The 27,972-nt window shown below is 42.2% G+C and overlaps 2 protein-coding genes across 4 annotated transcripts in view; both read right to left on the bottom strand.

Annotated features, from left to right (window-relative positions):
- The window catches only part of UBOX5 (U-box domain containing 5), a 33,685-nt gene extending 11,175 nt beyond the window's left edge, over positions 1 to 22,510 (bottom strand). Inside the window, exons 1-2 of one of the 2 annotated variants that reach the window (XM_067468551.1) lie at positions 22,447 to 22,510; positions 1,335 to 1,435 (exon numbers count right to left, since the gene is read on the bottom strand). In XM_067468551.1, coding sequence (XP_067324652.1) covers positions 1,335 to 1,388 — 54 coding nt within the window. In that variant the 5' untranslated portion in view covers positions 1,389 to 1,435; positions 22,447 to 22,510. Of the gene's footprint in view, positions 1 to 1,334; positions 1,436 to 18,801; positions 18,882 to 22,446 lie in introns of those variants that run through there. The other variant, XM_060779435.2, reaches the window with a different exon arrangement.
- FASTKD5 (FAST kinase domains 5) lies at positions 8,012 to 22,508 on the bottom strand. Of its 2 annotated transcripts, none has more exons than XM_067468550.1 (2): positions 22,447 to 22,508; positions 8,012 to 10,780 (listed from the first exon to the last, which is right to left on the bottom strand). In XM_067468550.1, the coding sequence occupies exon 2, from the start codon at positions 10,743 to 10,745 to the stop codon at positions 8,268 to 8,270; it is 2,478 nt and encodes an 825-aa protein (XP_067324651.1). In that variant the 5' UTR covers positions 10,746 to 10,780; positions 22,447 to 22,508; the 3' UTR covers positions 8,012 to 8,267. The 2 variants fall into 2 exon arrangements, with proteins under 2 accessions (XP_067324651.1, XP_060635417.2); XM_060779434.2 differs by lacking the exon at positions 22,447 to 22,508 and adding an exon at positions 18,802 to 18,879.
- Positions 22,511 to 27,972: the final 5,462 nt, after the last annotated feature.

Raw genomic sequence — 27,972 nt, 5'->3', positions numbered from 1 at the left:
AGGGGCAAACCAAGAATGGTCAACTTGGTCCCTGAACAGACTCAGAAGTGGAGTGGGCAGATCAAAAGACAACCTAGCAAAATGGCACTACGTAGAAGAATCCTCTACCTTGTGTGACTGTGGAGTAGAACAAACAACTCCACCCCTGTATGCTTGCTCACAATGCCCTGCCTCATGTACAGAAGAATGCTTTAAAGCTACAGACAATGCGGTCACTGCTGCCCAGTTTTGGTCAAAATTTATTTAGCTGCTTCTGCTCCTTCTATTTTTATCAGTTTCATACTTATGTCTACTTAATCTCGCTAAAACAGTGAGCCAAAACAGGGAAGAAGAAAGCTATACACCATATTTTCTTAGCATGTTTTACCAGCACTCTAATGCAACGTGGAGTTCTTGGGGCATGGATAGGGGTACAAAAGCAAAGCTGGAAACAATCAGAAATAGCAGAGATTTGTGACTACCATGTTTTGGAACCTTTCTAATCAACAAGAACATGTCCTTTGCAGCCTAAACAGAAAATGTAGAGCTCAGATGGAGAAGGAAGATTAACTTTAATCCCAAACAGATATCAGCCTGATTTAAATAAGGTCTTCAGGCAGAAAATATCCTTCTGATATGCACCAAAGCTGCAGCAGGGTAAAAGTAACATTTCCTTTTAAGATAGCAAGAAACAAGTAAGCTGCTTGACAATAGGGTCATAGGTTTGGAAGAGAACACAAGTCCAACTTTTTGACTTGTAGGAAAACAAAAATCAAAACATTCCCGACAAACAATAAGTCTCATTGGAGATACAGAGGAAGGAACTTGCAAAACCACCTCTGAGTATTCCTTGGCTAGGAAAAGTCTATGGAATTCATGAAGACATAACACATAATCACTCTATGGGCTCAACCTGGGACCATCTGCAAAGCATGCAACTCTACTCGTCTACTTGGGGAAGCTCCAAAAAGTAACTTTTCTAAACTCTGGCTCTGCAACTGAACAGGGGAGGCTCTTCTGAAAACTCTGTGTCTTTCTCCCTTCAACAGGGAAGAAATCTGCTTTGTGCTTCTGTACTAAGAGAACACAACAGCCTCCTCCTTCTGGGAGTATTTGTGTTTTTCTTCTGGTGCCATGCAAATAATGTGTTGGGAGAACTCTACAGGTGCCATTAGCCACGTTTCTCAGAAAAGATATGCACGAGCAGCAGGGAGCTCTTATACATAACTATTGCTGATTTAGTTCTGCAATTAGCTGTCGAGTCAAAATGCCCCATGATCCTGAAATGAATACTTTCCCAACCCAATGTTGCTTCTGCCCCCCCCCCTTTTTTTTTTGTATTGCAGACCACGTACCTTATTACAGTGGATTCTTGGCTTAAATTGTGGGAGGCAGACATTGATTACCATCTTTATGGTCCGAGGGGGAGACCACCTCCCAAATCTTCAATGGGATTCTAAAAGAAAAATACACAAAAGCTGTGGTTGCTTTCAAATGACGGTGGACAAATGATGTGAGAGATGTATTGCAAGGAGAAATGTGCTGGATCACTTCAATGCCCTTTTTGGCCCATCACTGCTCTCATAGTGTAGAGCCAGATACTTCTGAAAAGTCCACAAACACATGAGCAACTGGGTTGTTGTAGGTTTTTTCGGGCCATATGGCCATGGTCTAGAAGCATTCTCTCCTGACGTTTCGCCTGCATGAGCAACTCTCTAGTTTCTCATTCATTTTCTTCAGACAATACTATCTTTAATACAACCAGGCCTTCCACACCTATGGGTTTAACTTTTAGATTTCATTAATATGGTCTTCAAGCACAACTATATGGTCAATATCTTGCAGACGTTGACAACTCTAGAGATTCTAATGTTTTCTCAAGTTTTTTATTCGGTTTTCCCACTTAGGGTTTGTGCACCGAACACAAGCAAATACAAAGGGCTTGCTGATATTACGATGAGGAACAACTCATAAATTGCTTTCATATTGACATCCAACCCCACAGTTGCCACATGTGAAAATAGTGCTGTAATTTCTAAGCTATGATCAGAGATATAAAGAGTATTTACAAACGCTGTAGTCCTCAATGAGGAAGTTCCTGGTCTCTGGAGGAGCTTGTTTTCTGCTGCTCCAGGACACAGCACAATGGATTCAAAGCAGATTATACTTAAATTTCCTGACAGTAATTTGACAATAGAATATGCTGCCTGGGAGTTCAGTGGTGTCTTCTTCTCCAGAGGTTTTTAAACAGAGACTGGAAAGCCTCCTGTGAGGAGTGTTTTGATTAGATGTTGTCGCATGGCAGGTTGACTAGATGGCCCTTGTGATCTTTCCCAACACTCTGATTCTATGAAATTTCTAAACAGTTGTTTGTATAACAACAACAACAACAACTGCATTTATTACTCACCTTTCCTGATGGGTAGAGACAAGGTACAACAAATTAAAAAACAAATGAACATAAAAATTACTAAATTCCATAGAAACCACCCCCCCTCTCTATATATACTAGTTGTACCTGCCATGCGTTGTTGTAGCCAACCTTCCCTCTCTCTTTCTTTCTTTCCTTCTTTCTTTCTCTCCTTCCTTCCTTCTCTCCCTCTTTCCTTCCTTCCTTCCCTCTTTTTCTTTACATTCTTCTTTCCCTTCTTTCTTCCTTCTCTACCTGTTTCTTTCCTCCCTCCCTTTGCTCTTTGGTTCCTTGTCTCTTTCCTTCCTTCCTTGCCTCCCTCTTTCTCTCTTTCATTCCTTCTCTCCTTCCTTCTGTCTCTCTTTCCTTCCTTCACTTTTTTATTTCCTTCTCTCCTTCCTTCTCTCCCTTTCTTTCCTTCCTTCTCTCCTTCTTTCCCTTTCTCTCCCTCCTTCTCTTTCCTTCCTTCCTTCTTTGTATATGTGTTTTGTGTGTGTATATATATGCATATATGTGTGTATATATTTGTGTATATGTGTGTGTTTGTGTATATATATATATGGTTTTGCGCATGTGTTGTAATGCATTTTTGGGGGTTTTTTTTGGCTCTTTAAGTCACTCGTTGGCCAGATTGGTGTTGTGTCCAAATGTGGTGTCAATGTATCCCGTGGTTTTTGAGTTATGTTAATCCCACAAACGAACATTACATTTTTATTTATATAGATGAATGAAAATTAATACCAAACACAGATAGAGAATTGACATATACTAGTAACAGAATGCTAATCAAAACTCATGATTGAAAGTTGATTGGGTAGGTCTGCTGGAAGAGATAGATCTAATGCAAAGGAGACAATATGTCTCAATTTTGCTCTTGCAATCTTTAGTTTTCCTTACCAAACACAAAATAGCTGGGTGGGCAAAAGACACCCACTTAATGTAGGTTAATGCAGAAGATTGGGTTTGCAACCAAGGTTGGCCAGCTGCAACAACAAAAGGACTTGGAAATGTGTCAGGATTTCAGACCACTGCAAAATGGAAGACAGCATTGTGGAAAGGATCCCAAGACTTGACTGGAATGTGAGCAGAGCTGGGTTCAATCCTTGGATTGGGAGGGTTCCTCACCTGGATAGCTCTGAAAGTCCCTGCAGAAGAACATTGTTGGCCAAGAGCTTCCAAGAGTCAGACTACGTTTTCCACCATTTAAATTCATGGATAACTAAATGAGTTCTCAAAATTTGACACAAATAAAGACCTATTTCGTCTGGCAGGCCTACCCATGAATTTCAACTTTACATTGTATTAATGTTTACATTCTATTAATAAGAGAATTTATCTTCTATTTGTATTGTACTAGGTATTTTACAGTAATGTGTTTTCTCTGGATGTTTTAACTGTGCTGTACTTCACCTTGTTAATAAATAATACTTATTGTTGTTCTTGTTCTTCAAAAGCAGCAATTCCCAAACTTTGGTCTTCAACAGAGGTTCGCAACCTATGGGTCCCCAGGTGTTTTGGCCTAAAACTCCCAGTAATCCCAGTCAGTTTATCAGCCATTAGGATTTCTGGGAATTTAAGGTCAAAACATCTGGGGATCCACAGGTTGAGAACCACTGGTCTTCAACGTTTTGGATTTTTAACTCCCAGAACTTCTGTTGGCCTAGATGACAAGGGCTTCTGGGAGTTGAAGGACCAAAGTTCGGAAGCCACTATTCTAAAATATTCTTGGCCCTTCAGAATCCCCCTCCTTTATTTATATTGCAGCCTCATTGTGTTCTATATTCATTCAGACCCTCCAGTTTCATTCTCCAACAATTATTTTGAAATTGCTATACCGCCAAGAATGTGTTCTGTGGGACTTCAATTGTTATTGTCTTTTCCAAGATGTCTGATTTTTAGCAACATCATAGACCCATGCCTTGTAATAGGAAAAATAATGATACAGAGGGGTCATATGCATGATCCTAGGCAGATCCCACAGCAGGAATTCCTACCATCAGCTGCAAATGCTTACAATGCTAGATGTGGTTCCTAAAGGTTTTCAAGCAAAATAGCCCCAAGGTTTCATGTACTCACAGGAGAAAAGTAAGCTATGGAGCGTGTGTCTCAGACACTGCCATATTTAAGAATGATGAGCATTGCAGAGAAGTGTAATTTTAATAAGAAATTCAATGTGCAGATTTAATAAATGTGAATTTAATATCATGTTTGGGAATGAATGAAAGAATGGAAGATGTATAGATGGAGCTAATAATTTTGGAGACACCAGCATAATATTAAGGGCTGCAATGACTAAACCTGCTTGCTGGACTGTAATTAAAAGTTGCTAATAACAACTGAAAAGTAAACTCTGATAAGAACTGGGACAGTGATAACAGAAATGTTTACAACATTCTGTTGGGGTTCAGCCTGAGTTTGAACTTGAACCTGATTCTCTGTTTGTTCCTCCTGATGCTAATGAAAATATATTTACTGATGCTAATGGAAATGTACCTCTTGATGCCAATGCTCCTGAAATTAGTGAGGAAGAAACTGCTGTAGGTTTGGAAAATGCCAATGTTCCTGAAATTAGTGAGGAAGGAACTTCTGTAGATTTGGAAAATGAAAGTACCAGTGCTCATGAGAATGTTTCAGAGGGAAGCCTTGACCTTTTCCTCCCTTCTGCACCTGCTAAATGTAATGACAACAGAAGGGGCCAGATCTGGCAAGACAGAAGTAAATCACTCAGCTTGCGAAGGTCTTCTCGAATTAAAGAATTAAAAACATTGGCTTCAAAGCAGAAGGGCGGTTCACGGAACCAATTCTTGGGCTTTAATTGCCTTCCGCCGGGTTGACTTTCTCAGTTCAGGCATCGTTTCAGAATTGATGAAGACCTTGGCAGTTCTCCCGGTTTCCCTGGCCATGGTACTGAAAGATTTCTAGGATATCAAGTACGGTTAGTGGATTGCTAACAGGTTCCAGTATTTCAGTGTGGCTTTGGGTTTTGCTTTGTCCATTTAAATTCATGTTTGCTGATTTTGCTGTGGCTTTTGACTTGCATTTTTCCTTTATTTTGTAATCATTTTTCTTCAATAAAAAAGGATTGTTTTTCACAGTCAAGTGTGGTGGATAGTTATCTTAGGGTCTCGTTCCCTGCTCTGGATCGCAACACATTCCTTATGTTAAAAAGGAGGTCAACACAAGCCTTGTGTTTGTTAACACCAATCAAGAAGATCAATATTTGGCCAGGAAACTGAGATGGAGCCAAGATGGAAGAAGTCTATCATTAATTTACAACTTTGGGACTACATCAACAGAATATTCCTATAAAAGACTCTAATAATGCTCAGACCTGTGTGGCAGACCTGAGGAGTCTGTTCCACCCGCTATGCTCTGCTCCATGGGAAGGAGAGAGATAGTGTACCTATGGAGAGTGGCAGATTTGCAAGGTGGATGTCTGGTCACTTTGGGCCTTCTTTCTCAAGGGAAGAGGAAGAAGTGCGCTTTGGAGTCTTGCATTTTGTGCAGGGAGTCAGGTTCTGCTGTATGGAAAAGAGATCTGGTCCTTGGCATCTTTCTTCGGGAAAGAAATTTTGGCATTTCAGCAGTTTGTAGTTTTGGTGTTATGTAAGTTATGGAACCATGTGTTGGCAGGCTGCAGGAAAACAGGGTCTGGCCTAACAGGTGCTTCTCCAAGGAGGAAGAAAAGGATATGGTAATATCTGAATGCTTGAGGATGGATGCATGTTAATATGTGTGTGAATGCTGAGTGAAAATGTAATTCCTCTTTGTTTCTTTGTTAACTGATGTAATTGTAAATCCAATGTAGTTGCACAGAATCTGTGTGTCTATATGTCCAATGTCATTCTTTGTTTAAATGCTTTAAAGTTATTGAAAAGTCATTCATGACATAATGAACCATCTACAGTGATGAAACAGTATGATACAAAATGGGAATTCTCATAAGGCATCAGATATTCAGGTAATTTGAGTGCTGAAAAGGAACGAAGATCACAGTCTTCTAAAATAGTCTATCCTAGGATGCCTTACAAGCATCTTAGGTTTGTTAATACCTAATTCTAGTTTGAATCAAAACTTCCAGTTACTAAGACCTAAAAATGACAGCAACAGTTCCTAGTGAATGCCATTAAGCTTTCCTTACAATGTAAGTCAGGTGAATAATATCCTTATAATTTCAGAAGAACATTATTACTGGATCCCAACTTCCGAATGGGAAAACCAGTTGCTGCAACTCAGGAAAAGGTTCTCCTGCAGTGCCAGATAATGGCATGTAGCCTACATGAAGAAGAAGAAGAGTATAATCTGGAGGTGCTTGAAAGGGATTGAAATGCAGTTCAGCAGCAACTTTACCTGATACTGAAGGAACATGCCTGTGAAGTACCACAACCAAGTTGCAATGGGGGAGTCTGGTCACACAGAACAGTCAAAATACTGACAAGTTCATGCTATCGTAGAAAGGTTTGGAGGCTAAAGTTAATGCTGCTATTGCATCTACCAGGAACACGTTCAGCTCTGGACAGTAACTGAAACATCTATTTCAACGATAATACCATCACTTGAAATAATAGCTCACAGCCAAGGAACAGGATTAAACATATTTCAGATTCCAATGAGCCATTATGACACCAGTACAAAAACTTCAGAGGGAAATTTGTCATGTGTTAAAACATCAACTATGCATCATCAAAAGTGGGCTGCTGCAGAAAACTAGAGAGCTGCATTAGCCTTTCAGGAGATCATGTAGGGCTGCAGGATACACCTGTGTTTACCCAAACATGTTTTTTGCCCAAAATATTCTATCTAGGAGACATGGGACATGATTTGGAGCCTCCTTGCATCCCTATGAGACTTTTTAAGGCATCCCCTCTCTTTAAAAAAAGTATTTTGACCTCTAAGGGATCTAAAGAGCCTTAAATCCTCGTGGAAATCTCCTATGCAGGCATTTTCTGCAAAATCTTTTTTGGCATGGAACTTCCACAGGAATGGCCATTACAGTCACCCTTTCCTACTCTTGGTCTATATCAGTGGTTCCCTTTGGGCCTCTCACAGTTCCTAATGGCTGGTAAGCTGGCTGGATTTCTGGGAGTTGAAGTCCAAAATGCCTGGACAGCCAAAAGTTTGCCTATATTCAAATAGAATACCAAGGGATCTTCAAACCAACAATACCAAATGTCTATTCAATCCTTTGATGTGAATTTAAATGGGGGATTTGGTTCTGTTCTTGTGTTTACAAAACAGTTTTCTTTCTAAAGGAATCACTATTTAGTGTGATCAACACATGTAAGCAGAACAAATAAATGAAGAACAATAAAATCACTGTATGCTTCATTTCCAATAATATCCTCAGAGGAAAGACAATTAAATTACAAAGAGAGACTTAAACATGTTATGTTCATGTGAATATTAACTCCATCGTGTTCATATCGATCACCACTATACAGGTAAAGCTAATCTAATTTTTCCTACCTAAAATCAAAACTGAAAGATCGATTAACTCTTGCTATTTTTAAACTGGGATTTAAATCCCAGTCTTGTCACAAGACCATCCTGATATCATTACTTCTTGAAAACTTTCCCTTTCCCCATGAACTTTATCAGGGAAAAAGGACACAAAGCTATACCAACATAAAGTATTTTATTTACAGAAGAGTCACTGTCAAATCCATTTATAAGAAGGGAACATGCTGGATGTGAGCATTATCCATTCCAAGAATACTGACAAATTGGCACTGCGGAGAGATCACAGTTCTTTAGCAGTTTCGAAAAGTCAGTTATGTGCCAGTAGAAAGACAACTGATTGCGTCAGCTTGGCTCAAACTAAAGACACCAACATGTCCGCTTCCTAATATTCTGATTCTGTGTGATATTAGTTTTTCTCTCAAACCAAAGATCCAAACACTTTATAGTGCAAATAGCTCAGTTTTTCGGAACGGCTGCGACGGAGTAATGGAAACCATTCCCAGAAAGGTATTTCTATCATGACATATCCAATTCGACTGAGTTGCCTCCTCTTCAAGCTATGAAGCCCTAGTAGGCGCTTGGAGCCATAGCAGTATTGGTTCCTATGTGACACCTGAAGAGCTAGTTTCATGCCTCCGTTTTGCTCCTTGTTTAGAGGAGGAAGAGGACTCTCAGAAGGTGTCTTGGGTTGGGTCACAGCATCCAAGATGGCCCCAGTAAGGGGAACTCCATCAGTAAATGAAAAGCGATCCCAAGTGGAGAGAGAGTGCTCCTGCAAGGCTGCCCTTTCTTGGAGGCACACATCCGTCTTGTCTTCAGTATCAATCACAATGGACTGGCTTGTAGGCTTCCCCTTCACAAGCTGAGACATTAAATCATCTGTAAGCACCACCCCGTTCTCTTTTAGTTCTAATTTTACTTTAGAAGGAGCTTCTGAGTTAAATGGCAATGGTTTCCGGTCACAGTCTAAATGAATCTCGAAATCAGTTGATCGTGTGTGAGGCAGGATCATGTGGTGCTTGATATACTGGGGCCCACCCAACATATCCTGCAGCAAAGAGAGGGCTTCAGTCACTTCTTCTTTCATGGAGATCTCCTTCTGGGCAAGGGTCCATAACATCTCTGCTGCCTCCTGCCTAAACTGCGAGGGAAGGCGATGCCCTGTGTAACCAGGGCATTCAATCTCCACCGTGCCATCAAGGGTGAAAAAGTCCCTGTGGAGATCAAATTTACTACTGCTGCTTAGTTTGAGGAACTTGGGACTCAGCGCATAGTCGATCAAGTCGTGGGGGAACCGCTTTGCAAATGCCAGCGCTAACAAGCAGGTGAGCAAATGCTCTGGGAATCTGTCAAACTCATGTAACTTTGCGTGCACCTGTTCCTCGAGGCTGACATAAAATTCCTCAGCATTGGGTGGCTCATAGTTCAAGCATCCAAACGACCATAACAATTTGGCAATGTCTTTGCTTCGGCAATAAGCTGCCCTGGGAGGCACTGAAGCCGCAACAGCATTCATAAGCTTTTCATTCAGATAATGCAAAGACGAACAGGCGAGGGTTATGTGCATAACGCCCTGAATGCCTATAGTGGGTATCCGAGGGGGAATCGTGTTCTCAAGTTGCTTCAGAAAATCCACATGATCAACATGGGTGTAACGAAACATCTTAAGGACATTGACTAAGGCATAATTGCTGATGTCTGCCATATGGGCAGATACTTTATCTCCAATTTTTCTCATAGTCTGTTCTGAAACACCGTTTTGAGACTTAAAGAATCCTAAGCAAATAGCACCTACTTCCTCCAGGGTGAGAGAGTCCAAATACTTCAACATCAAGATGTCAAGTTTCTTTACCAACTCCTCAGGGGCTTTGCGCCCTTCACCAATGAGGTAGGCCAGCTGGACCAGTTGAGGCAGAGTGAGGTCCTTCCAATGGAGATTAACATAGCTCAGCACAATCTCTAAATACCGTGGGACAACCCGCCCCAAACATCGCCACAGATCAGCCACCAGCAGCTGCTGGTCCAGGTTCATGCTCCACGCTCGACGACAACATTCGGTTTCGTACACATTCAGCATGGAGTGCGTGGGGGGAATGGCTAGGCCCACAAAAGCCCTCAGAACCGCAATAAGCTCAGAAATATCAAACGCTTGGATGTTCTCAACTCCGTAACGGCACAGCATAGCAAACCTGGTGTTGGACATCAAGGCTGAGCGCTGTTCTTCTGGCAAACAGCTCAGTTTGAGAAAATAATCAGCAATGACTCCAGGTTTCAGGCTGCTTTTGAAAACAGCAACTTTCTGCAGGATATTATGACACTCTTCCATGGAAAGGGGCTCGAGGAGTTCGTATCTGCTGTAACACAGAGATCCGTATTCAGGCCTTTGTTTCTGGAATGTCCTGGGATCTTCTTTAGTGTCATAATCTTCTACATTGGCAGTTTCCCTATCATCTTTCACAGGGACCAACCTAGTTGGCTGCTTCAAGAAAGCTTGGGGGGAGAGGACCTTATTGTTTTCCAAATCCAACAGTGTGTTCTTTGTGCTCGAAAGTCTCCGTGAGCAGGTAATGCTGTATGTATTTCGCACCTGTTTGGCACCAATTCTGCCATAATCACTCTCAAGCATTCTACCCTCCAAACCCTCAGAGGCATTTTCATGGTACACACACTTAACCCCTGGATATGCCGAGGGATTGAAGGACACCCTGTATTCTGGAGGCTTCCACAGTCGGAGCATAGCAGGAGGCTTTGGTTCCTTGTCTCTCTCTTTGGCGGTATGGCATTCTTCTGCCTTCCTGGGGAATATCTTCCTCCTCCAAGCCTGTGTTGTTGATGAAAATGCCGCCGCCCTGCAAGATCGCCCTGCAAATCTTCGGCACATAATCCCCGCAGTCATGGTCACAATTAGCAGGTGGGAATAGGTTCCAGGTACTGAAAAAAGGGCAGATGAAGAATGAGTGGCTTCCACCTGTCATGATGGGATCTCTTTTCTTTCCTAACATTACAACAAAGCATGATCTGAAAGGCAACCCTCATCCAGCGTTTCAACAGCTGCGGCACAAAAGATGTCCAACAGAAAGATTACTCGCTCAAGAGTCAGATGGCCCTGACTATATCCCATCACAGCAGACATTACTCAAATGCATTAGTGTTTGTTTACATACAATTGTGCAGCATGTCTTAAGCTATCCATGAACAGTTAGGTTGGGTTCAGAGCTATCACATGCAGTGAGGAAAAAAAAGATCAAAAGGAACTACAACCAAAGATAAGGGTCTATGATGGCTATCATGCATCTTGTTTACATAGCTTACAAAGCTCATTTCAAGAAAGCATTGGTGGCAATCCTTCTGAAAACACACATTCACTCTGGATAACATAGGTGTGGGATGTATACCCTCAATGATTGGGACTGGAAGGAATCAGTGATGGAAAGAAGCCTTTCATTTTCTCTTTCTTCCACTTATAATATCCACTTATAACATTCACTAGGAAGCCTCCGGTGGTGAAGTGGGCTGAAACGCTGAGCTGCTGAACTTGCTGACCAAAAGGCTGGCGGTTCGAATCCAGGGAACAGGGTGAGTTCGTACTGTTAGCCCCAGCTTCTGCCAACATAGCAGTTCGAAAACATGCAAATGTGAGTAGATCAGTAGGTACCGCTTCAGCAGGAAGGTAATGATGCTCCCATCGGTCATGATGGGCACATGACCTTAGAGGTATCTATGGACAACGCTGGTTCTTCGGCTTAGAAATGAAGATGAACACCACCCCTCAGGGTTGGACACAACTAGATTTAATGTCAAGGGGAAACATTTACCTTTTTCTAATACTTATAAATTCCACGGAACCACAGGCTCACCAAAACTCATTTTATTAACTCTACTCAGTCAAGAGAAAAAGCTAAATTCCTGACACAATCAAACCAAAACATACCCTTGCAAAACACACATATTCCTAAAGAGAAGAACTGATAGAAAAAAACCCCCAAATATTCTGTTCTGGCCTTTATAAAACACTGTTGTTTTTACTAGTGAAATTATATTAAAGTATGGCTATGTATGTGATGCATAAAGCATATGGAATAAAGTAAGCAATCCGATGGGAAGGAATGAAAGCATGACTACAGATTGGTTGTACGTTTGGATGGGATTTTGAAAAGGACAGGGAGAAATGTGAATCAGTCACAGCAATTTATGAGTTTGAGCCAGAAATGTGAATTAGAGTTATAATGAGGAGGAGAGTAAGAAATGAGACGGTGAAAGGGATGAGTGTATTTCAAGGTAATTTACAAAAGTTAGTTTGGTTCAGCAAAGCTTAGAGATAAAAAGTGAGATGTGTTAAGGGTCCATCAGAATTACTAACCAACCCTCGAAATTCTGTAACTGAATAGTATTAGATTATTTACATACACAAAAGTATCTTTAACTTCCGTTTAAAAAGTATTCTTGCATCATATCCATATAGTACTAGTGGAGTAGTTAGGTACAGGTACCAGTCTGCTGAGGATCTACAGGTGAAAAAAGGTCCATTCTCCACGACCACACAATTTGTCATTTTCCCAGTTTCTGTGCAGGGTTTTCCCCATTTTAAAAAAGGAAACACCTCTCCTGAGGTTTAGTTACAAGCATAAAGATTTTGAAGGGAGCTGGTCATTTAGTCCCACCTATTTGCTTTGGTTACCTCCCGACACTGGAAGTATTTGAAATTAAGTCTGAGGCAAAAAGGTATTTCCCATCCAAATGTCAAGAACATCCATGAATTTTCTTTTTTCTTCTCAAGGTATAAGATCTTGATATGTTGAACCATCCTGTACCAACATCAACAACACTGGCAAGTTTTCACATCCCCCTCACAATTCTCTTTCCCTGTTGTTTTCATAATTTTCTATACAAAACTAGTCTCTTCTCTTTTCGTGAAGCACACATAAAGTATAAGTGACAGCATGACAGGCATATTGATGAAAGGGACGCAAACAACCCAACCACGATGCCTGGTTTTTAGAAGTCCATTCAACAAGGCAGTAGCTATTTTAATTTGGTGGTGCAAACTACAATGTGGAATGTTTTATCTATACAATACTTAAAAGTGTTACCAATGGCATAGAGATTCCCTGAGAAATTCAACATTCCCTACTTAAGAAAGGAGCAGTTAGCATCACATAGGAAAGGGATGGTCGGATCCCAAGAGAAGTTACTTTTCTGTTGCTAATGGAGTTGAAAGTTTGTGACCTGTGTTCTATTGCTCCTCATGAAAAGTGAATGGTTTCTCTGTGTACAGTACTGAAATCTTTCAGTCTTAACTGGCAAAACCTCAGACAAGAGTCCAGACAATGGGGCTGTCAACAACATCACAATTTTTCTCCTGTATGATTTAAAAAAAATCTTTTCTGGATGAAGACAATAGTGAAGCTTTGAAAGCTTACATAACGTATTTCATATTTTGAAGCTGACCCCAAAATGGTATCACTGCTTGTGGGTTTTGCTGCAATTTGAATTGTATTACCATAACTGCAGAGCTGGTCAGAAGTAGATCCTGAAAGTCTTGGCATACAATTAATATGGCTGGCCTCCAGAAAAGGTAGACTGGAAATCTGAATGAACAAACTTGGGCTTTAGGAAACTCTGGCTTATCAGGTCAGTGACTATTCCGGTCCATATAAGCAACAGTGGCTGTTTTGGGAATGTTGCTGGAACAACTCTTCCAGATTTCAGCAGAAAAGTTTTCTGATGACTTGCATCCTGATCCTTTTTTATTGCAAGTTCGATAGATTCTATTACTGATTAGAACCCTCCTCTACAAAGGCAAATATTCCAGACAAACGTTTGTGTCTTTCCCAAATTCTTTTCATACTTTTATAAAAGACAGCACAAAAATAAATGGTACACAGAAGAGGAGCTCCTCCATTCTTTCCCTTCACTCTGACTTTCTACTGAAAACACCCTCTTAAAATGCTTTCGTTCCTGACGGAAAAGGCACAAAACAAAATCTGTAAACAGATAATTATGGAACTGCAAACAATACAGAGAACTACTTTTCCAAACAGATCTTGATCTAAAAAGGAAAGAAGTCTGATACTGCCACCTGGTGCTGAATAAGTTAAACTACAAATAGGTGTGGAAACAGAACCAAAAAATCATATACATACATACATACATATTATAAATAAATTCTGGAAGAAGAGCTTTTTTTAACCCATTATGTAGAATATGTCAGTAAGCTAATCCTGTGCTGTGGAGGCTGGCCTAGGTGACAAACTTTCCATTTCTCTATTAAAACAAGTGGTTTTGGAGAAAAAAATGTTCAGCGTATGGAAACAGAAAGCGGAGAACAAAATGGAGTTTTAGTTTGTTAAAGGTGGCCACACATCACCATCTAGATAAAGTCAATCATACAAAAGGACTGAGGTAGGTCCCTTACACACAGTTGTATAAAATCTACATTGAACTGGAATATATGGTGTGTATGTATGTATGTGTGTGTATGTGTGTGTATGTGTGTGTGTATGTATGTATATATGTGTGTGTATATATATATATATATATATATATGCGCCACTCTGAGTCCCCTTCGTTGTGAGAAGGGTGGGATATAAATGTCGTAAATAAATAATAAATACGTGGGAGAAAGACCTCAGTCTGAGATAGCCCTCAGTGTGAGAAGGCCTCAGTGGGAGAAAGACCCCAGTTTAGGTAGGCCTCAGTGTTAGTAGGCATCAGTATGAGAAGGCCTGGTGTGAGAAACTTCGGTGAGAAATGCCCCAGATTGAAGGCCATCATGTGTGAAGGCTGCTGTGTGTAAAAAGCTGCTGTGTAAAGCTGCTGTGTAACTTCAGTTTGAGAAGAAGCTCTGTGAGAGCGAATCTGTTTATCTGCATGAGAAAGAAGCCCAGCATGGAAGCAAAGAAGGAAGTATAAAGAACTGTCTTTGTGCTATGGAAATTTGTTCTTGTGAATAGCGCAACCATATGATTTTGCTATAAAGAAAAGCCTCCTAAGGAAGAGATAACATTGGTCTGTGTGTTTTTGTTCTTTTTATCACTTTTGGTTACTGGTGCTGGGTCACACTGCTGCTAATAAGTTACTCTGCTATGCATTTATGAGGAGGGTCTTTTGTCAATAAGCCCATTCACCCAACATGTCTCACCCACATAAAAAAGATTGTCAGGACTTTGTTTGCCAAAACCACCACATTCTCCTTATGGTTCTTGTATTAGTAGGTTGACAAGCAGATGGGAAGGGAACTGGTATTTCTCAGGGGTCTGGATTTAGCTTTTGGGACTGACCTAAGAGTCACCCACATCTATATTAGGAAGAAAGAAACTGCATTGCATATATAAAATACACAGAGACAGAAAGTATGGCTTCAAACTGCATTCGTTCACCAATGTGATGAAGGGAAGCAAGCGGAAAATTCCCTGTGCATGCAGAACGCATACAGGGATGCTTTGCCCACTCCTTGTAAGTTTAAATAATGTATCTCTGGCTCCTCAAAGAAACAGGATGAGTTGCTCCCAGGGGCTACAACAGCAGCAAATAATATTAAGATTCAATGGGGCGTTTCTGCCCATGATCAATGTGGCTGCATAATACAGGCCTCCTTGGGGTTTATTTTTACTGAGTCACTCTGCAGAATTCTGTAGATGAAAAGATCCAGTAAGTGCATTCGCTTCTAAATCAACACTTGCAAGCGTACAATGGCCTTAAGCTCTGTTATCTACCATATGCCAATAATTTACGTCCATAACCTTTTGGGGAGGGGACTTCTTCACAATGATGCTCTCCTTAATCAGCAGACATACACCTTCTACTGTTAAAATAGTGCAGTCATCAATGTTGCTGCACTACAATTCCCAGTGTTTTTCAAAACCGGAGTTGCAATTCAGCAACATCTTGAGGAATGCAATTTGCTCTCTAATCTGCAAACAAGCATCATACATGCACTCTATTCATGAATGAGCAAAGAGATACCAGGTTCCTTGTACTGAGGAAAAGCTAATAGTCCATCTAGCTTTGCGGATTTTCAAAGAATTCAGGAGTTAAATCTGAAATGTGTAGTGCGACAAGCAGACAGTCTTCCACTGCATTATGACACTGAACTGAAAAGAAGGAAGAATCAGCTGAAAAATACAAGAACAGATCCTGCTATCCGATGCGTGCAGAGGGCCCTGTCATCTGAGTTAATTCCCAGGTTACATAAACAAAAAGCACACACAAATTTCTGAAAATGCACACTCATACATTAGATAGTATGTCTATAGTTGACTGAGTCCACAGTGTTTTCCAATAATAATATTTGAATAATAAACATGTTAACAGAAAAAATGAGTATCTTTTACTTCTGTGTTCCCATCTTCAGTGGAAGCTTGTAAACATTAATTTTTATTCATTACATTTGGCCCGGCCTCAGTTTTAAATGCGTCGTGGTGTTATTGTCTAATGTTTATTGCTATTGTTTTAATGTTTATTGTTTTGCTTTATGAGTATTTATTGTTGTATTGCTATGCTGTTGTTTTATTGATGTGTTGGGCCTTGGCCTCTTGTAAGCCGCACCGAGTCCTTCGGGAGATGTTAGCGGGGTACAAATAAAGGATAATAATAATAATAATAATAATAACAATGGTAGTACCTATGGCTTATTTTATGCAAATGTAAGGATAGGCTGGTTTTAACCTTTAAAGTCCTGAACAGTTCTAGCCCAGATTACCTGTCCAAACGTATCTTCTGCTATGAACCATCACAAAGTTTAAGATCATCAGGAGAGGCCCTGCTCTCGATCCCGCCACTCTCGCAAACACGGTTGGTGGGGACGAGAGACAGGGCCTTCTTGGCAGTGGCCCCCCATCTGTGGAACTCTCTCCCTAAGGACATCAGGTTGGCCACCTCCCTCCTGTCCTTTACAAGACAACTGAAGACCTGGCTCTGGGGCCAGGCATTCGATTAGAGGCCAGCAGCAATAGGAAAACGAAATTTGGATTTTGCGACATGGATTCTCCCGGCTGGCATGTTAATCTATTAATGTATTGTTAAATTTTACTGATGATGTTGTATAATGTTTTAGAATGATTTTATTGTGAATTGTAATTTTTATGGTATTTATGCTGTTAGCATCCTCTGATGCTCATGTGAGGCTGCGTTGAGTCCTCCTTGTGGGGAGAAGGGCGGGATATAATATAAATATATTAAATAGATAGATAGATAGATAGAGAGAGAGAGAGAGAGATAGATAGATAATAAATAGGGCCCTTGTCTTAGTTTATGGTAATCTAAAGATGGGGCTGTGTTGTTCAAACTGTCTGCCTAGAAATATGATTACTATTTGATTGTTATAATAGAGCAAAGATATACATAATTTATCCAGAACTATTCAGAAAAGGTAAACTACACAGTCAGATCTCCGCATTCCATGGGGTTAGGTGAACAGGACCCCCTGTGAAAGTGAAAAGCCACAAATAAAAAAAGACATTTTTCTAGGTCTGAAGGTGACCATCATTGCACTGAAGGACCTAGAGCAGTGCTTCTCAACCTGGGGTCCCCAGATGTTTTTGGCCTTCAACTCCCAGAAATCCTAACAGCTGGTAAACTGGCTGGGATTTCTGGGAGTTGTAGGCCAAAAACATCTGGGGAGCCCAGGTTGAGAACCACTGACCTAGAGCTCTTCCACACAGCTCTATATCCCAGAATATCAAGGCAGAAAATCCAACAATATCTTCTCTGAACTGAGTTATCTGAGTCCATACTCAGATAATGTGGGATTTTCTGCCTTGATAATTCTTGGATATAGGCCTGTGTGGAAGGGCCCCTAGAGATTCCTAGAAAGATGTTATCTCTAGAGCCCCATCCACAATGTCATATAATCCAGTTTCTGAGGCTGCTTCCACACAGCTGTATAAAATTCACATTGCACTGGTTTATATGGCAGTGTGGACTCAAATACTGGGTTGTTGTAGGTTTTTTCGAGCTATATGGCCATGTTCTAGAGGCATTCTCTCCTGACATTTCGCCTGCATCTATGGCAAAACGTCAGGAGAGAATGCCTCTAGAACATGGCCATATAGCCCGAAAAAACCTACAACAACCCAGTGATTCTGGCCATGAAAGCCTTCAACAATACATTGGACTCAAATAACCCAGGGCCCTTCCACACAGTCATATAACCCAGAATATCATGGCAGAAAAATTCCATGATATCTGCTTTGAACTGGGATATCTGAGTCCACATTGCCATATATTTCAGTCCAAAGGGCCTTCTTTGCTGTGGCCCCCAACTTCATAACTCACTACCTGGTGAGATCGGACAAGCCCCCACCTTAGCAGCAACTTTTTTATTCCTTCCTCGTCCATTTGGCCTGCCCATTGTGTCCAATTTTATGCTATGTTAATTTGCTTTATTTATTTCACTTTGCTACTGTATGTATTTTACTCTGATGTAATTTTTTTTCTTTTTCATTTTATTCTGTTGTATTATATCTTCGGGCATGGCCTCATGTTAGCCGCCCGGAGTCCCCTTTGGGGAGATGGTGGCGGGGTATAAATAAAGATTGTTATTATTATTATTAAAGGAGGTAATGTGGGATTTTATTCAGCTGAGTGGAAGGGGCCCCAGTTCAAAGCAAATATTGTGGATTATCTGCCTTGATATTCTGAGTTATATGGCTGTGTGGAAGGGCCCTGAATCTACATTATCTGCTTTGAACTGGATTATATGGCAGTGTAGACTCAGGTCCCTCCTACACTGTCATATAATACAGATTATCACAGGAAATAATCCACATTATATGCTTTGAACTGGTTTATATGAGTCTACACTTCCATATATCCAGTTCAAAGCAGATAAACTAGGGTCAGAAACTGGATTATATGGCAGTGTAGATCCAGTCCAGGAATCACTAGTGTGACTATGGTCATTTTCCGGAATCAGAGAGAACATTTTACTCAAATCCATGAATAATTCAAACCTGTAAATATGGAGGGCTGACTGTACTTCTATGCAGGTTACACCATGGGGAAGAAATCTGCAGGAACCGAGTGCCCGTGTCTGTGCGGAACAGAAAGAACACATTCTCTTCAAAGCTGCTTAGAAAATGCAACACAGAGAAATAGAGGACAGAGTGTCTTTTTGGACTGTTGCCTCCCAAAATATCCTATTTTTTATGATAGTGTAGACACAAGCATCTACAGCAGTGTTTCTCAACCTGGGGGTCGGGACCCCTGAGGGGGTCGTGAAATGGTGTCAGAGGGGTCACCAAAGACCATAAGAAAACACAGTATTTTCTGATGGTCATGGGGATTCCATGTGGGAAGTTTGAGCCAATTCTATTGTTGGTGGAGTTCAGAATGTTCTTTGATTGTAATGAACTATAAATCCCAGCAACTACAACTCCCAAAAGTCAAGGTCTATTTCCCCCAGGCTCCACCAGTGTTCACATTTGCACATATTGAGTATTTGTGCCAAGTTTGGTCCAGATCCACCATTGCGTGAGTCCACAGTGCTCTCTGGATATAGGTAAACTACAACTCCCAAACTCAAGGTCAATACCCATTAAACCCTTCCAGTGTTTTCCGTTGGTCAAGGGAGTTCTGTGTGACAAATTAGGTTCAAATCTATCGCTGGTGGAGTTCAGAATGCTCTTTGATTATAGATGAATTATAAATTCCAGCAACTACAACTCTCAAATTACAAAATCAATCCTCCCCCAACCTTACTAGCATTTACATGTGGGTGCATTGGGTATTTGTGCCCAGTTTGGTCCAGTGAATGAAGATACATCTTGCATATCTGATATTTACATTATGATTTATAACAGTAGTAAAATGACTGTTATGAAGTAGCAACAAAAAAATGTTATGGTTGGGGGTCACCACAACATGAAGGGGTCACGGCATTAGGAAGGTTGAGAACCACTGATCTACAGCTACATTCCCAACCCGGAAGGAATGCTGAGGAATCCCAGGAGCCCCTTCTACACTGCCATATAATCCACATTATCAAAGCAGATCATCTGGATTTTATATGACTGTGGAGAAGAGGTTTCAGGGGAAGGAACTGACAAAACTACCCTTGATCCTTCCTTGCTGGTGAAAATCCTGTGATAGATCCATCAAGTGCCCATAAATGGACCCTTTGGCACCATCTACACAGCCATAATCCAGGTTATCAGAGCAAATAACCCATATTATCTGCTTCAAATTGGATTATATGACTACACAGCCATATAATCCAGGTTATGAAAGCAGATAAACTACATTATCTGCTTTGAACTGGATTAGAAAAGGCCATACTGCCATATAATCCGGGTTATGGAAGGGGATAACTCACACTATCCACTTTGAACTGGATTATATAAAACTACATTGCCATATAATCCATATTATCAGAGCAGATAACCCATATACATTCGACAATACATTCAACCCATATTATTTGCTTCAAAATGGATTATATATAATAATAAATAATAATAAAACTTTATTTATACCCCGTCACCATCTCCCCAAGGGACTCGGAGCGGCTTACATGAGGCCAAGACCAACAACACATCAATATGACTACACTGCCATATAATCCAGGTTATCAAAGAAAACAACCCCCATCATCTCCTTTGAACTGGATTATATAAACTACACTACCATACAATCCAGGTTATGAAAGGGGATAACCTAAATATATTGTTGAAGGCTTTCATAGCTGGAATCACTGGGTTGTTGCAGGTTTTTTGGGTTGTATGGCCATGTTCTAGAAGCATTCTCTCCTGATGTTTCGCCTGCATCTGTGGCAAGCATCCTCAGATTATCCCACGTTATCTGTTTTAGACTGGGGGCGTTTCCACACAGCCTTATATCAGGGCAGGAAATCCCACATTATCTGAGTGTGGACTCAGATAACCCAGTTCAAAGCAGATATTGTGGGGTTTTTCTGTCTTGATATTGTGGAATACTGGGCTATGTGGAAGGGCTCTGGATTATATAAAACAGTGGTTCTCAACGTTCCTAATGCTGCGACCCCTTAATACAGTTCCTCATGTTGTGGTGACCCCCAACCATAAAATTATTTTCATTGCTACTTCATAATTGTAATGTTGTTCCTGTTATGAATCGTAATGTCAATATCTCATATGCAGGTTGTATTTTCATTCATTGCACCAAATTTGGCACAAATGCCCAAATTTGAATACTGGTGGGGTTGGGGAGATTTTGTGATTTGGGAGTTGTAGCTGATGGGATGTATAGTTCACCTACAATCAAAGAGCATTCTGAACTCCACTAATGATGAAATTGAACTAAATTTGGCATACAGAACTCTCATTACTAATAGAAAATACTGGAAGGATTTGATGGGCATTGAGTTTTGGAGTTGTAGTTCACCTACATCCAGAGAGCACTGTGAACTCAAACAACGATCAATCTGGACCACACTTGGCATGAATGCTCAATATGGCCAAATGTGAACAGTGGTGGAGTTTGGTGAAAATAGACCTTGACATTTGGGAGCTATAGTTGATGGGATTTACAGTTCACCTGCAATCAAAGAGCATTCTGAACCCCACCAATGATAGAACTGAGTCAACCTTACCACACAGAAGGCTCATGGTCAAAGATGGTCTTTGGTGACCCGTATGACACCCCCCTCCTTGCGACCTGCTCAGGGGTCCTGACGATAGCGAAAGCGCGAGGTGAGCAAGGGGGCTTTGTGCAAGGCCAGGCCTCATGCCAAGGACCCCGTGCCCACACCAGATAGTGAGAGTTCGGGCAGGCGAGGCGGGTTTTGCGCAAGGCCGCGCCCTTGGGACGGAGCTAACAGAGGCGGCCTCGCGACCCCTCCGAAATGGCCAGGCGACCCCCCTGGGGGTCGTGACCCCCAAGTTGAGAACTGCTGATATAAAACTACACTGTTCAAAGCAGGTAATCTGGATTGTATATGGCAGTGTGGAAGGGGCCTCATATAATCCCGTTCAAAGCAGATAATCTGGATTATTTGCTTTCATCACCTGGATTATAACCCAGATTATCTGCTTATACACAGATTATAATGTGTAGGAGCAGCCTTGGAAAGGTAATAGGGATTCCCACAAGAGAGAAATGTATGGGGTCGCCAAACTGGACTCTGTGCAAGAAGATTTCCCATAAGAGGCCCCTGCAAAAATGCATCAAGTGAGAGATGTATATGGTGCACATAACTGGGCCTTGAGACACATATATGGGGTCCCACCAGTGGATCCTATGGAATATCCAGGGGGTCCCCATAAGTGATTAATTCATGGGGTTCCCCAGAATTGGCCCCAAAACAAATCAATCAGCAAAAGATTCCCCCTTACCTTGACAGAGAGAAAGAGGTGGGAAGGGGGAGGAGCCTAGCTCGCGTGACGCAAGCACCGGGGGCGTGGCTGAACCAAGGCCCCGCCCACCCTGCGTCTCTCCCCGGGAAGCCACGCCCCCTCATAGCCTGGGGCGGGGCTAAGAGGAGCCGATTGTGACGTAGCGCGAGGGGGCGTGGTTTCACCCCCCTCACCCCATTCCTCCTCCTCCCATTTCTCTATGAATGTCAAAAGATTAAAAAAGGCATGCTTATTCCTTACTCCGTTACCCTTCTCTCACTCACTCACCGGGTTACTCTTCCTCCTCTTCCTTCTTTCGTCTTTTTTTTCTCCTCCCTCAAGGAGACTTCCCGTCACGTGAGTTCCGGGAGGAAATGAACTACGGTGGCCGCATGGAGTCTAAATTCCTAATTTAAACGCGGTGGGAGGGGAGATGAGGGAGGGATGTGACGTGCGCATGCGCTGTTGAAAGAATGGAGAGAACGCGGTGGGAGGGGAGATGAGGGAGGGAAGGGAATTGCGCATGCGCTGTTGAAAGGAAGCCTTCAGGGAGGAGCGGGGAAGCGTTTCCTTTCTTTCTCTCTGCGTTTGCAGCGCGCATGCTCAAAGAAGCCGATGCAGTGGCCGACAGAGGGCGCTGCTGCGGTTGCTATGGCAGCGTGGTTGCCATGGTGAAATCCAGCAGTTAGTGAGGCCTACAAAACTGAGAGAGAAATAGAGAATACTCTTTACTAAAAATGGGGGACAATGCCTGGCTCGAGAGCAGTACATGTGAAAAAGATCTTGGAGTCCTCGTGGACAAGTTAAAGATGAGCCAGGAATGTGATGTGGCGGCAAAAAAAGCCAATGGGATTTTGGCCTGCATCAATAGGAACATAGTGTCTAGATCTAGGGAAGTCGCACTCCCCATGCTCTATTCTGCCTTGGTTAGACCACACCTGGAAAATTGTGTTAAAGAACTCCAATATGTTGATGACAACGTCATCTAGGGAAGTCATGCTACCCCTCTATTCTGCTTTGGTTAGACCACACCTGGAATATTGTGTCCAATTCTGGGCACCACAATTGAAGAGAGATATTGACAAGCTGGAATGTGTCCAGAGGAGGGCGACTAAAACTATCCAGGGTCTGGAGAACAAGCACTATGAGGTGCGGCTTAAGGAGCTGGGCATGTTTAGCCTGAAGAAGAGAAGGCTGAGAGGAGATATGATAGCCATGTATAAATATGTGAGAGGAAGTAAGAGGAAGTCACAGGGAGGAGGGAGCAAGCTTGTTTTCTGCTTCCTTGGAGACCAGGATGCAATGAAACAATGGCTTCAAACTACAAGAGAGGAGATTCTATCTGAACATGAAGAAGAACTTCCTGACTGTGAGAGCTGTTCAGCAGTGGAACTCTCTGCCTCGGAGTGTGGAGGAGGCTCCTCCTTTGGAAGCTTTTAAACAGATGGCCATCTGTCAAGGGTGCTTTGATTGCAATATTCCTGCTTCTTGGCAGAATGGGGTTGGACTGGATGGCCCATGAGATCTCTTCCAACTCTATGATTCTATGAATGACTGTTAACCAAGTGCAAAGGGAGCAATTAGCAAGTTTTGGAGTGGAATCCCTCCATTAGCATAGGAGTAAATATGAAGATGGCACAATAACTAGTCCAATGTGTTTGTTGTTCATTCATTCAGTCACTTCTGACTCTTCGTGACCTCATGGACCAGCCCACACCAGAGCTCCCTGTCGGACTATGACATATCGCCTAAGTAAGTAAGGGTAAGGGTTGGCTCGGGGTTAGTTGGGGTGAAGGGAGATTATATTTTGGGGGAAAGAAGGAAGTCCTGCTCTAAGGGCTGTGAGGGCTATGGGTTCATGCGGTTACCATGACCAGCTGCCAGAGGCGAAAAGGAGAGAAAAACACAGGAGACAAAAAGGATAAAAAGAATCCAATATAAGGACAACACACCACAGTGTACATTTATTAAAGAGGTTACTCTGTAATAAAGGGGGAAAGGGCTTTGGATAGAAAGTATCAAGGGTGCTGGTAGCTGCCGCTGGGCTCCTCCGTTCTTCCGATCATTTCCATGTCCGATCAGCTCCCGCTCTCCGCCGCGGTTCCAATTATGTTTTTAGATTAATTTGACGGGGGGGGGGGGGGGGTGTCAGTACTCAACACTAGCATCACTGTGTTTCATTTTTACCTTTCCATCCTGTAAGACACCTACTTCTTAGTATTTTGATAAACTAATTTGCTGATTCGACATACTTTGTGTCCAGAGAATTCTTGACTAAAGGGCCCCTTTTTACTTACTTACTTAGGTGATCCCACGTAGTCCGAGGATGATGGTCCTCCAAGTTCGGTGTCCTGGTGGTGGGTCCATAGGTGACGGTGGAGCCCTATTCTTGATCTACATCTTCTTCCGCAGTGAGGGCATTGGTTTCCAGGTGGAAGGCAGTCTCGGTCGAGGTTGGCTTGATGCGCCTTCCTCTTGGCACGTTTCTCTCTTTCACCCTCTTCAAATTCTGCAGCACTGCTGGTCACAGCTGACATCCAGCTGGAGCGCTCAAGGGCCAGGGCTTCCCAGTTCTCAGTGTCTATGCCAGAGTTTTTGAGGTTGGCTTTGAGCCCATCTTTAAATCTCTTTTCCTGTCCACCAACATTCCATTTTCCGTTCTTGAGTTCAGAGTAGAGCAACTGCTTTGGGAGATGGTGGTCGGGCATCTGGACAACGTGGCCGGTCCAGCGGAGTTGATGTTGGAGGACCATCGCTTCAGTGCTGGTGGTCTTTGCTTCTTCCAGTGACTAGGGGCTACCAGATTTCACAGTCCTGCCCCCGTCGCCACTCGCTGATTGCCATGGGACTTTTGTTGGTTTGTTTTTATTTTCTTTGGAAGATGCCTGTATGTGAGATTTTTTAATGTGTGGAGGTCAGTGCACAACTGATCAACACACAGTCTTCACAGAGTGAGATTCCACTGGTGGTGTAGTTTAACACAATGACCATGGCTTCTCAATCTGTTGCAGCCTTCTTCCGCCTTCACAGCCTTTGTAACATGTACCATGTTATCCTCTGCCTGCTCCGCTGTTGAGGTCTTTGGGTCTTCGGACTGTGCTTGGTCTGGAACCTCCACCGTGGCCACTCCTGGGAGTGCACGACTCCAGTTGTTGTGCCCGCAGGTTCATTGGAACACACAAGCCCCCTCACCACGACAAGGTGACAGTCCATCGAGGGGGAAAGGGACCCCCACTAATAACACCGAAGATTTCATGATGCACGTTACAATAGCTGTGAAAGCAGACAAATAAGATAAGAGGCCATAGTCAGAGTAACCATGCTATTTTGGATCAGAACTTCTTTATGTGAAGACTGTGTTGGTTGCACATTTATTTATCAGTGCACATTTATTTTATGTGCACTGATTTCCACACATAAAATAAATCAACACAGAGATATTATCCAAGCAAACCAAGCCAAATGAAGTTCCATGGCGATTAGTGAGTGGCAATGGGGGCAGAACAATGTAATCTGGATGCTCCTAGCACATGGACGATGGATATGGATGAAGGTCCAAGACAGTTGAGCAGATCCGGAAGAGGTCTCCACAGTCACTTTCAAACCCACCGCCAAGACCCTACCCTTGGAAGACAGTCAGACTCGGCCATGAGGGATCCTCAAAGATGATGACGAGGAGATAGATATAAAGAGATTTCTTGCTGATGAGATCCAAGTCTAAATGGTTGACAACCACATTAACAGACTACTTAATGATTAATGTTTCACATTATTTGATTCCTTTGGGTGGGTGGGGGGTTGCAAGTTCTAATCATTTTAATTACGCAAAAAGAATTAAAACCACCACTGACTAATGTGTTAATAATGATTCATGTAATGAATTTCATAAATTCTACTTAAATAATTATTGTTAATGTATTCACGTCCTGATTAGTGTCGGAAAATTAGCTGTTAACGCTCACCTTTCCAAGGTTTGCTCCCAAATGTCGGAGTGTTCATCATAGAAGAAATCAGAATGACATTAAAATAGCTGGATTTCTTTTCTTTTTTTCATCATTTTTAAAAACTTCTTTGAATTATTTGTGATTTCATAGTTCATTTTCTTTTTTGCTATCTTTCTTAGGAAAACTGGAGCTTGTGTAAGCGCTGTATGAAAGACTGTATTATAGATTGCAGTGTGCATTTGGAGGAACATTGTACTGATGCCATGGCATAGCTGTTGGTTTCCAAGGAGTTGCCTTTTTCAATGCAAGTAAGAATCGGAGCATTCTCTGTTAGCTGTTAAATTCTGCTGAACCATAGAAGTGATAGATATTGAGAAAAATGATCCACATCCGGCCATGCTGCACACTTGCTGACCACACTAATAAGCGTGAAGAGCACCAGGTATAAAAGAAATGATCTGGAAGACAGATGGGCATTTAAAATGGTCAGTGGAAGTAATTCTAAAACACTGAACATATGGGAGATATTTTATTACAATAGCCGATTGCTGCCTCTATGGCTCTTTCACACTACATTCTTATAGTTACATTCATATAGTTATATGACAGCACCCTATGATCACTTGGGATATTAAGTCTGGTGAGGCACTAAAACCCAGTGACAGAAAGTTGTAAATGGCCTTTCCTGGACTCCAAATTCCAAAATTTCATAGGTTATACATATCCATGGTTGTTCAAGGGGTGGTTTGTGCTCTATCTAAATACCAAAATGCAGACAGTCCCCAGATTATGAGCAAGATAGGTCCTGTAGGTTTGTTCTTAAATTGAACTTGTATGTAAGTCGGAATAGGTACATTTTTAAGTGTAACTCCAGTCGTGTGTGTGTGTGTATATGTGTGTGTGTGTATACACACACACACACACACACACACACACATGTATATGAGAGGGAGGGGGGCATTGGATAGCATAGGAAAAGGTTAACACTAAGCTTGTGCATTGAGGGTAAATCTTGACCTGTTTCATGCCCCAGATTTCTGTGGGGACCCCGATCCATTTTTTGGGAGCCTCCCAAAACCGAAAGGGCAAGTATCTGTTTTTGCTCTAGGGTGCTGAGAGATCTGTTTTCTATTGGCCCATAATTGGGGGTGGGGCTTCCCAGGCTTTCCTTCCTGTCATTTTCGGCATTTAAGCTGTTTTGCTCTAGAGGAGAGATGCTCAGCTGCAGGCAGGTCTGCGGATTAAGGAGGTTTCTTACCAGTTTCTACTCATTCTGCACTCAGTTGCAGACAGGCATCCACTTTAAGGTGGCTTCTTAACTGTTTCTACTCTAGAGGAGAGGCACTCAACTGCAGACAGGTGTGTACTTTAAGGAGGCTTCTTAACTGTTTCTACTCTAGAGGAGAGACACTCGGCTTCATGCCCGTTTCATGCCGCGGCTTTCGGTGGGGACCCCGTTCCGTTTTTTGGGAGCCTTCCAAAACCGAAGGGGAACGTATCTGTTTTTGCTCTAGGGTGCTGAGAGATCTGTTTTCTATTGCCCTTTTATGGGGTGGGGGGCTTCCCAGGCTCTCCTTCCTGTCATTTAAGGCATTTAAGCAGTTTTGCTCTAGAGGAGAGATGCTCAGCTGCCGGCAGGCGGGTGGTTTAAGGAGGTTTCTTACCTGTTTCTATTCATTTTACACTCAGTTGTAGACAGGCGTTGACTATAAGGAGGCTTCTTAACTGTTTCTACTCTAGAGGAGAGGCACTCAGCTGCAGACAGGTGTGTACTTTAAGGAGGCTTCTTAACTGTTTCCACTCTAGAGGAGAGACACTCAGCTTCATGCCTGTTTCATGCCCCGAATTTCGGTGAGGACCCCGATCAATT

Source organism: Anolis sagrei, chromosome 5 (genome assembly GCF_037176765.1).
Source record: "Anolis sagrei isolate rAnoSag1 chromosome 5, rAnoSag1.mat, whole genome shotgun sequence".
In the NCBI taxonomy this organism is placed as follows: Eukaryota; Metazoa; Chordata; class Lepidosauria; order Squamata; family Dactyloidae; genus Anolis; species Anolis sagrei.
This window is presented reverse-complemented; position numbering and strand designations above follow the sequence as displayed.

Excerpts from the sequence above, each read along its gene's own strand:
- FASTKD5 (XM_067468550.1), bottom strand. The coding sequence starts at position 10,745 with ATGACTGCGGGGATTATGTGCCGAAGATTTGCAGGGCGATCTTGCAGG.